Here is a 10,054-nt window from a genome sequence, read left to right on the forward strand (position 1 = left end):
CCAATTGCCCTCGAGGTCGAGGGCTGAGAATGAGGGTCCTTGAGCGCCCCCACCCCACCCCGCCGCAAGTACTCTGAGCAGGTGGTGTCTTCGGGGTGGGGGGGGCAGGGGAAGCGGGGCCAAGTCAGGCTGCCTCCCACCTTTTAAAGGGATACGATGATTCGGTTTCCATCCGTGTTGGATTTCTTCCTTGTGTGTGCCTGAGAGCAGCAAAAACTTTTCTGATTGGAAAAGCACTTTTCCCCGTCTGGGGGCCCATTTCCTGTTTCCTGCTCTTTCCTGCCGCGCATTTATCACGCCTCCTTCCCTTCTCCAGCGTTTACAGCTGCCAGGAGGAGAGGCGAGGAGATGGTTTATGGGCGGCAGGACTCCCCCTAGACCCTTCCCTGAACTAATTAGGAGTTTTAAGAGGGAGCCGACGATGATTCCTCCTGCCGATATATGTTTCGTCCTCCTTCTTAGGAGAGAGGGAGACTTTGGAAAGTTTAATGGGCGCAGAGGTGTTTGCTGCCCTACCTTCCTGGCTGTGGGCCTCGGGTGCCCGGGCTGTCACTCAAGCAGATGGAGCCTGACTCCCTCTGGGGCCCAGCTCCTCAGGCCTTGACAGCTTCCCCGGTGGAGAGAAAGGCAGCAGCTCCACGCCAGGGTGACAAACGCACCCACGGTGGCTGTAAAGGGATCCAGCAGCTAGTGGGGGTGGGGTGGGGGGCCTGATGCCAGGGTGCCTCACGGGGTCTGTGTCGGCCCTAGGACATCCCCACAGGTGCCGACAGCTGCGTGACGAGCCTGTCCTGCGACTCCCACCGCTCCCTCATCGTGGCTGGGCTCGGCGACGGCTCCATCCGCGTCTACGACAGGAGGATGGCGCTCAGCGAATGGTAATTGGGCTACGCCTTCCCCTCCCTCTGCCAGACAGAGCCAGCCCCCAGAGCCAGCTGGGCACTCCCCGCAGAGCCACATCCCCCAGCGTGTGGAGGAGCACGGCTTCCCACCAGCCGTGGATGGGCTGTTTGGAACACAGGTTTGGGGGTCGGGAGGTCCCAGCAAGGCGCTGCCCTCCTGGGCTCCATTCCCACCTGAACATAGAGAAGGCTACCGCCTCCCGGGTTGAACTCAAGAATAGCCAAGAAGATGGCGTCAGGGACACGCGTGGGTGCTGTGCAGCGCTGGGCCACATGCATTGTCACGGCTTTTCTGGGCACTGCCCCTCAGCCCTGGGCTGAGGCCCAGGTGGGGCCCAGCGCCGTGCCCTGTGTGAGCCGGTGAGCGTGGAGGTCCAGACGCCAGTCACACACGGATGGTAAATGGCAGAGCAACGCTGGAACCCAGGCCCAGCCGTCGCGGGCTCCCGGGTGATGTTTACTGAACACCCACCTTGTCCCTGAAAACAGGCCTGGCCTTTGAATGGGAAGCAGCAGGTGGGCCCATGTGCAGCCACAGGAGCTAAAGGAGCCCTCGTGGGAGGGGACGAGGGGACAGGACTGAGCTGGGCCTGAGAGCAGGCGAGCACCATCAGTGACCCCAGCCGGAAGAGAGTGCAGCTGTGAGGTTGCAGGGCCAGGAGCAGTCGGGGGAGTCAGTACAGGACCCAGGCAGGCAGCAGAGGCGTCAGCCAGACTGTGGCGGGAATTTGGGCCTGAGGCTTGGATGGCGAGTGGGCCCAGGCAGCCCCTGGCTTGCATGTTCCCTGCGGGTCTCTATGGGAGGGTGCCCACTGAAAGCCCACACTACCCACCAAAAGCAGCCATCGTGGAGGTGGGGGAGCAGGGTTTCTTTTTGGGGTGATGAAAATGTTCTAAAATTAGATGTGTGATGGGCGCATAGCTGTAAGGATGTGCGAAAGTCACTGAATATGTGCTTTTAAAGGGAGAGTCTTACAGTATGTGAATCAAATCTCAGTCAAACTGTTATTTTAAGAAGCCTCTCTAGGCAGGCAGTTAACTGGCAAACCAACCCAAGAAGACCTGAGGGTCACAGAACGGCCGTGAGGGAGGGGCTGGGGTCTCCAGAGCCCCCTCTTCGGCCCAAGGTCTGAGGACAGAGACGTGGGGTCTCCTGTGCATCCCCAGGCACCAAGACTTATGTGTGCTGGGTGTGACCTGAGTCCTGGATGCCTTCCCAGATGTCACACTCTGCCCCCACCTCCCCAGCACACGCATCCCAGTCCCGTACTCCCTGTCAAAGACCCTCACCAGGCCTCCAGGAAAGCCCCTGTGTCCCTCCATTTCGACAGCCTTAGAGTCTGGGGTTCTTGGTCTTGACCCTCAAACCCACAGGGAGATGCCAGTGTGAAGTCCTGGTAGGGGGGCTGGCGGTGCCCAGGCCCCGGGAGGGCATGACAGCCACCCTGCCTCCGGAGGTCCCAGCGTGGCCCAAGGTGTTTGGGAGGCCCCCAGGGAGGGGCGTACCTGGGGGGTTCAGTCACTCACAGTGAACACAAGAGGGTGAGGGCAGACCTCGCAGCACCGGCGGACCCCGGACGCTTTAAATAAATGCTCTGTTCCCTCTGCTCAAAACGAAGTCCACCCTGCCTCCCATCCTGATGCCTCGGAGCATCAGGGACACCCACAGTTGTCACCGGGCCCTGACCCCACCTTCCTCCCCTCCAGCCGCGTCATGACATACCGGGAGCACACGGCCTGGGTGGTGAAGGCCTACCTCCAGAAGCACCCTGAGGGCCACATCATGAGCGTCAGGTAATGAGCATGGAATATTCATGAGACATTTTGCTGTAAAAACATTATTTTCCCTCCATCTAAAATATGTCCTTGATATTTAAACAGCTGGGAAATGATGGCATTTCAGGGTAGTAATTAACTTCTGCTCTGGGACAGGCCAGAAAGGTCAGAGCCGGCACAAGGGTGGGGACAGCAGGTCCTCCCACTGGAGAACTTTGCCTGTGGGTGACTTGCAGCGGCAGGGGACGGGGTGGCAAGGCGGCTGGGCAAAGCCTCCCCGCAACAGCGGCATCTGCCTGGCGTGTGCCAGTATCACTGTGCGGATCCGTTGTCTGCCCATAAGTCCATTCCTGCTGCCGGTAAATCCTGTGCTGAGAGCAGCGCATATTTATTTGCCCGTTAAAGGGACAGAAAATGTAATTTACTGTCACAAAGCCACCATTTCTTCAAAGAGATGCTCTTCCCTTGTTTGTAACGTGAAAACAGAACATAGCTCTCAAAACGATGTCCGCCAGGCCCAGGGCAGGGAAGAGGTGGCCTACTGTCCTCACCTCCCGCCCGTCGCCGCATCCCCAGCTGCACAAAATCTAATCTCTGGCCGGAAATGAATAACTCACAGCCTCCCCTGTGTCTTTGCTCACCGCTGCTTCGTGCCTCGGCAGCTGGGCCCTTTCTGGCTCTGGGGAGGGGTCCAAGGGGCTCGGCGGCAGGCCTGGCTGCCAGGGTCGGTGGGGTGGGCCCATGTGCCATCCAGGGGCCTCCCTGGACACTCTGAGGGTCCAGGGAACCATGGCCTTGAGCTGCACGTGTGGACGGCCCCTGACCACACATGGCCCGTCCTGGGGCCGGTAGGCCCGCCCAGCATCACCACAACACCCTCTTGGCAGCGTCAACGGGGACGTGCGCTTCTTCGACCCTCGGATGCCGGAGTCCGTGAACGTCCTGCAGATCATTAAGGGGCTGACGGCCCTTGACATCCACCCCCAGGCAAACCTGATCGCGTGGTAGGTGCCGGCCCTCTTCTCTCTCCCCGCCCTGCCTGACCAACTCCCGGGGCCCTGTGTAAACAGCAGGCACTACTGCCCGCCCCCACACCTGTGGAGGAGAGCTGGGTGGAGGGACTGAGTGTGCGGCCCCTTTGCTGCTCCTCACCTGCCTGGCCTCCCGGCCCTTGAGGCCCAAGTCCTCTCGTGGGGGTGACCAGAGAGGAGCCCCATCTCCTTGTGGACACGCCCGCCTCCCCACGCTGACTGCCAGGCCTTCTCGTGTGCAGTGGCTCCATGAACCAGTTCACCGCCATCTACAATGGCAGCGGAGATCTGATCAACCACATCAAGTACTACGACGGCTTCATGGGCCAGCGAGTCGGCGCCATCAGCTGCCTGGCTTTCCACCCGCACTGGGTCTGTGTCCCTGCGGGAGGCGAGGAGGGCGGGCGGGAGGCTAGCAGCAGCAGCAGGAGGGGTGCTGCAGCCAGGCCCCTCCCCACACCACAGTGTGGCCCAGGGTCTCCAGGGGCCGTAGCCCCCAGACTGCACTCACTGTAGAAGCAGCACCAAATTCCCTGTCAATCAAAGCAGATGTGAAGTAGCCCCGCCCTTTCTGACCCCTTCGGCCCCTACACAGACCCCAGTCCTGGAGAAACCTCCCCCTGTAAAGCCCACTGGGGTAGGAGCAGCCCAGACCCCTGTGACCCGGCTGACAGCACCGTCCTTCGTTACAGTCGGCCGTGTGGTTGGGGGCTGCTGTGTTTTAAATTAGGATTCTGCCAACCTGCCTTCGTGCAGCGTGAGGCTCCCTCGGAGCCCGGCGTGTGGCTCTCTGCCTAAACGCACGACATCAGTCTCCCAGAGCTGTCCCTGGGAGGCCATCCTGAAAAAACAAGTGTGGGAGGCATGGGGAGTGTGCGGATTCCCTGTGACAGGGAGGAGATGATGCATCTCTGCAGAAGCCGCAGCCTATGGGCCCTCGTTCCCGCGCCTGCCTCGTGGGCGGAGTTGGGGTGTCAAGGCCCGGCCGGCACCCCCTGGATGCTCACTGCCTGCTCTCTGCTCCCTCCTGCAGCCTCACCTGGCCGTGGGCAGCAACGACTACTACATCTCCGTGTACTCGGTGGAGAAGCGCGTCAGATAGCGGCCCCTCCCCACAGGCCGCCATGTACATAGTGGACCCACCGCACTGCCCTGAGCACCTGCCTGACCTGGCTGCTGAGGGCTCGAGAGGGCCCGCACTGTCTGTCTGTCTGTCTTCGCTGTCACGCCCAGGAGCCCAGAGAAGGGGGCTCTGCTGGAGTCCTCGGTGTGATGGTTGCTGCTCTGATGAAACACAGCTCCTGGCCTGAGGACACAGTAGCTGTACATCCCAGTCCCCTTCCCTCCTGTTTTCTTCTGAGGTTTTTAAGGGGGAAACACTTGTTTTGTTTTCCGAGTGATGCATTAGTCCACAAAGGCTCCAGACGGAAGCCAGCCTCCCGGGGCTGCGCGCCGTGCCTCCTCCCCCCCACCCCCGGGTGTCCTCCTGGGGATGGTCTGAGCGCACTGGATGAGCTTGAGATGGAGTGAAGGACAGATGGAGGCGGCCTGCCACCCACTGGGTCCTCACCCCGGTCCCATCCGGCCAAACGGCGAGGCCGAGCGTGCCCCTCCCCACACAGCCACCCTCCCCGCAGGCAGGACTTCCGTCTGAGTGTCAGCTGTTCTTGCTGCAGGTCTGTCAGCAGGAGGGGCCCTGGTTTGGAAGGAGAGACAGGTCCCGTGGGCCACAGAGCTTGTTTCTCTCAAGTGCTGCTCTTCCCCAGCAGGTGTGGGAACCGTGGCCTCCCCACCTGCACCCCACACGCATCACACGAGCACACATGGAGGGGCCACCAAGCCCCAAGAGTATCGGGGTGAACGGTGCCACCCCAGCCCTCTGTCCCCACACAAAGGGGTGCAGCTCATGCTTGCGAGGGACACGGGAGAGCTCCCGGGAGGGCAGCAGCTTCACATATGTCCATGCACACGCGTCTGGGACGGCGCGCTGAGCAGCCACACCTGGAACACGAGACGCAGCCACAATGATATTTTGAAAAGCATTTTTTCCATTTTCCTTGGGAATCAGGATTATTCAGAAATAGAGGGATGAGCTGGCTTAGCTACTTCTGCCAATAAGAGGCCAATAATAGTGAGAATGTGAGGGAGAGCCATGCTGTGGATGTGGGTGGGCTTGGCGGGGCGCAGGGCTGGGCAAGGGGAACAGCCCTTCTGCAGCCCATAGGCCATGCCTGCTCCCCTGAGAAAGTTCCAGGACAGCGTCCGCCATGTTCTGGGCAAGCGAGCAGCGTGGGGTCGGGGAGACCGCAGAAAGCTCAGCTCCCCCGCACACAGCCGGTCACCTCCACCCGGCACTCCAGACGGCGACTTGGGAACCTTCCAGAAGCTGAGCTCCACCCACAGATGCAGAGTTGACTACCCACAGCCAATTCACGGAGCGGTTCCACTCCAGATTTTGAGCTCATATGCGGTTCTGTTTGTTTTGAGACAAAACCATCCCCTGGCCAAGCGCAGAGGCCCCGCAGAGGGGCTGTCTTCACAGGTCTGATGCGAAAATTCAATCATGAAGTTACAGAGTCTCGAGAGAGCGTGACCTAAGGGTTCATTTATCTCTATTTATTTTACTAAAATGAGAATTGAAAGACTTTGATGAAACATGGAATTGTAATACGAGAGTAAGAGCGATAAACTGTTAATAAAAGATAAATATGCAGAGGGTTGGCTGGAGGCTCTGTCTTTTAAGGCAAGTCCTCTGTGCCCTCGGGGACTCCAGGCACCAAGCAGGTGGTTCTCGGCCCTCGTTCCCCTTAGGCACAGCCCCAGCCCTGTGGCTTGGACAGTTGGTCCAAGAAAAGGCACTTGGGGTGCCTTTTAAATGTGGGGTCACCCCACTCTACCTGTGAGCCCAGGCTCCCAGAGGGATTCCTGCTGCCACTTCTTGTGTCTCTTATTTACCACCTGCAGTTAGAGGCCAGGAGCCTGCGTCCGCTCTATTCTGGGCATCTGCCTTCCCACGCCCATCCCATGGCTCGGGGACCGCAACTCCACCCTCAGCCAGCATCCCCTCTGACCCCAGCCTAAAAGGTCTTCCACTGTCAGCGCGTGACTCCTCAGGCCCACCTGGTGGTCCAGGGTCGTCCCCCCTTTGGGGGCTGGAACGTCATCTCCTGCAGGGCCCCCCTGCTCCAAATGGCTCCTGATTCTAGACGGGACCCTGTGGCTCCGCAGGCCTTGCCATCCCTAGACACTTCCTGAGGTTGGGTGGGGATGTTCCCACAGATGTGGTCAACAGGCCCGTGGGGTCCCGGCCCCTCAAGCACACCTCACATCTCAGGGGTCCCACTGAGATGTGGGTCCCACTGGAGACGGCTTGGGCACCGGCTCTTGCTGCCCCCGTGACAGGAAATGGGGCCCAGGCGTTAAGTAACTCACCCAAAGCCACACCCATTGGGTGGTGGCAGGAACCTGCATCCCAGCCAGGCATCCTGACCTCAAGGCCCAGAGAAAGACCTTCGCTCCGCAAAGGGGTTGTGGTGGGCGGGGAGGCAGGTGGCATCGGGTACCAGCCATGTACAGTGGGGCTGAAGGGGCGACCGGAAGTGAACGGGGTTCACTGGGCTAGACGGGGCCGACCTGACCAAGGACAAGAGGCGGGCCCCAGGGGAGACCAGGTAGGCTGTGACAAGGGACTGAGTTGCCGGGGGCACAGGGGGAAGAAAGGGGCCAGGACTTGGGAAGGAGGCGGGCCACCCGGCCTCTGGTCCCAGACCAATGAAGCCCCCATGTCAGCCCCCATGACTGCTGTAGCAAATCACTCCAAACGTGTTAGCCAGGACAGACTTACCCTCCCGATCCTGGAGAGCCCCACGCTGGACCTAAAACCAGGAGTCAGCAAGGTTCCTTCCGCAGCTTCCAGAAGAGAATCCCTCTTCCCCCTTTTCCAGCTTCTAGAATCTGCCCTCATCCCTTGGCTTGTGGCCCCTTCCTCTTCCTTCAGAGCCGGCGGTGCTGGTGAAGTCTTTCTCATAGGGCATCACTCTGACTCAGACTCTGCCCCCTCACTCTTTCAAGGACCCTGTGATGACATGGCCCCACAGGATAATCCACGATTCTCCCCACACGAGTCACCGATTGGCAACCTTAATCCCCTTTGTCACGTGACCTAACAAGGTCCCAGCTCCCAGGATTAGGATGTGGGCCCCTTTGGGAGACTTCATTCTGCTGACCACTCTCTCTGTCTACAAGTCCCCCACCAAGCAGAGCCCCCAAAGGCCGAGGGGCGGGGGCTGGCCAAGAGGAGGTGGATGGACGCTGAGATGGGAAGGAAGACGTCAATCCCTGTTCTCAGTGCCAGGAGAGGACTGGGAAAAGGGCATCAGGCCATGGCCCCTGCTCTCCAGAGCCATCCGTGCAGGGCCAGCTGCCCCCACATCCCTGGGGAGGCCCCCAGGCCTGGCGCATGAGGGAGGCTGCCGGGAAGTGGGTGGATTCCCCAGCACAGCGCCTGCTCCAAGGTGGGGAGGGGAGCTGTTGCCATAGAAACCCAGGGTCTGAGCAGCTGGAACTCCTGAATTAAATTATGGTTTGTTTTAAACAAGAAGGATACCCAGCATTTACTCAGCTGCACCCGACACGCTTCAGTGGAGAGAGTAATATTTTTCCCATTAGCATCAGTTATTCTGTCACCAGCACTTGAGTACAAACCAAGTGCTAATAAAAATGAAAGATGGGCACGTGGAAGTAGCTACCACAGGAGGGCGCCAGGCCAGGCCCAGGCCCACACCCTCCACTCGGCCGCACAGCCGCGGTGAAGGGCCGGAAAAGAGAGCCCAGCTGCACCAAATGACCAGTGTCGGCCTGCAGGCCAGGAGCTAGGGACAACTGTATGGGGCAGCTGTGCAGAGACAGCCATCCAGCCGAGGAGAGAGTGGGCAGGGAAGTGGCGTCTCATGAGGTCATCCAGCTCGGCAAGGCTCTGCTCTGTGGGTCACTTGGAACCAGGAAGGTCCCTCCTGGCTCAGCAGCTTTCGGCACAGGACCACCTGAGACGTGGCCACAGCCTGGTCCTGCTGCCGGTGCTGACGCTGTGCTTCCACACACAGGAGGGGCCAAGAATTCCCGGCAAAGACGTGTTCCCCACGGCCGACACGCAGACACACATGCGCGTGCAGGCGGGCGGTGGTGATTCCAGTCTCAGGATGTGGGGCCGGCAGAGGGAGTTTGGGAGAAGGTGATTACAGACAAGGGCTGGGGGTGCCATGAGGCTGGCCGGCCACTATCTTGTTCCTGGAATTTCTGCAGGTGCTCCTCTGGGAAGGGGTCAGAGGGGTTGACCTCTCAAGTTTGTTCTGTTTCTCAGGTTCAGTTGCACAAGCTCTTTGGAGGCCCATGTGCCCCCAAAAGTGGCCAGTGCCTCACAGCCTGGGGCAGGTGAAGATGGGGTACGACCAGAACAGGTGAAGGAAGAGGGGGACCAGAGAGAGGATGGCAGCTGGTATGTGCCCAGTTGTGTCCTCTAAACTCAGGCTGAAGTCTGAACCCCCCTAACTCCCTGCAGCCCTGCCCCAGCGCCCCGTCTGGAGGGGCCAATTCGGCACAGCCCCTGCCATGTGCTGGACAGGGGGGACAGTGGCGCTTGGTGGGTGGGGACAGGGACTCTGGCGAAAGCATGGGGTACAGGCACGGACAAGGTGGCTCTGAGGCCGAGTCTCATAGGACCAGAAGCAAGTGGGGGAGGATGTGGGAGACCCAGGCTGGGTGGGGAGGGCAGAGACCCCTCCCGAGCCCTGTGGTCCTGGCAGGTGGCCCGGCCTCGAGGGTCAGGATGGGGCTTCGGGGAGAGATCGAATTGGGCTGTTGTCAGCCCCTGAGCTAGTTGGTTTCCACCAATTTCTCCTCAGCAGCATCAGGTGGAAGAGACACCCTGGCAGGTTGATTGCAGCCCCTGGATCTGCGTCTTGGAGCAAAGGTCTCCTTTGCCTCCACCTGGTGGGGCCGGGACTTTTTCCGATGGTGGGAGGTGGGCTTCATGTCCCCACCCCTCTCCCCAGCCAGCAGGCACATCCTGAGACACCCACCCACCCGCCAGCCCCCCTGGTCCCCAGGGCTGATGTGCAGGGAGGGAGCCAGGGGCCAGCACAGGAAGCCGCAGCCCCACGTCCACACGGCCCGAAAGTGTGCAGCTGGGACAAGTGGCTGAGGATCAGAAATCCGGGTGAGGCATCCGATACACCGACCCAGACGTTGCTGCTGTGTGAAGGAGGAGAGGCCGTGAAAGAGGAGCTGAGGGGACAAGCCACTGCCTGAGTGTGGGGCAGACACCCGGGGGGCACAGGTTCTGGTCCA

The 10,054-nt window shown here is 60.3% G+C and overlaps 1 protein-coding gene across 8 annotated transcripts in view; it reads left to right on the plus strand.

The window, feature by feature from the left end:
• Positions 1–6,425, plus strand: part of RPTOR (regulatory associated protein of MTOR complex 1) — a 352,077-nt gene extending 345,652 nt beyond the window's left edge. For 6 of the 8 annotated variants that reach the window (XM_027080947.1, XM_027080952.1, XM_027080950.1 and 3 more), the window contains 5 exons: positions 751–878; positions 2,610–2,696; positions 3,566–3,682; positions 3,952–4,081; positions 4,743–6,425. In XM_027080947.1, coding sequence (XP_026936748.1) covers positions 751–878; positions 2,610–2,696; positions 3,566–3,682; positions 3,952–4,081; positions 4,743–4,811 — 531 coding nt within the window. In that variant the 3' untranslated portion in view covers positions 4,812–6,425. The other 2 variants (XM_027080953.1, XM_027080954.1) reach the window with 2 other exon arrangements.
• The last annotated feature ends 3,629 nt before the right edge of the window (positions 6,426–10,054 follow it).

This window comes from Aethalodelphis obliquidens, unplaced genomic scaffold, assembly GCF_003676395.1.
Source record: "Aethalodelphis obliquidens isolate GAN/ISIS:26980383/991018 unplaced genomic scaffold, ASM367639v1 scaffold44, whole genome shotgun sequence".
In the NCBI taxonomy this organism is placed as follows: Eukaryota; Metazoa; Chordata; class Mammalia; order Artiodactyla; family Delphinidae; genus Aethalodelphis; species Aethalodelphis obliquidens.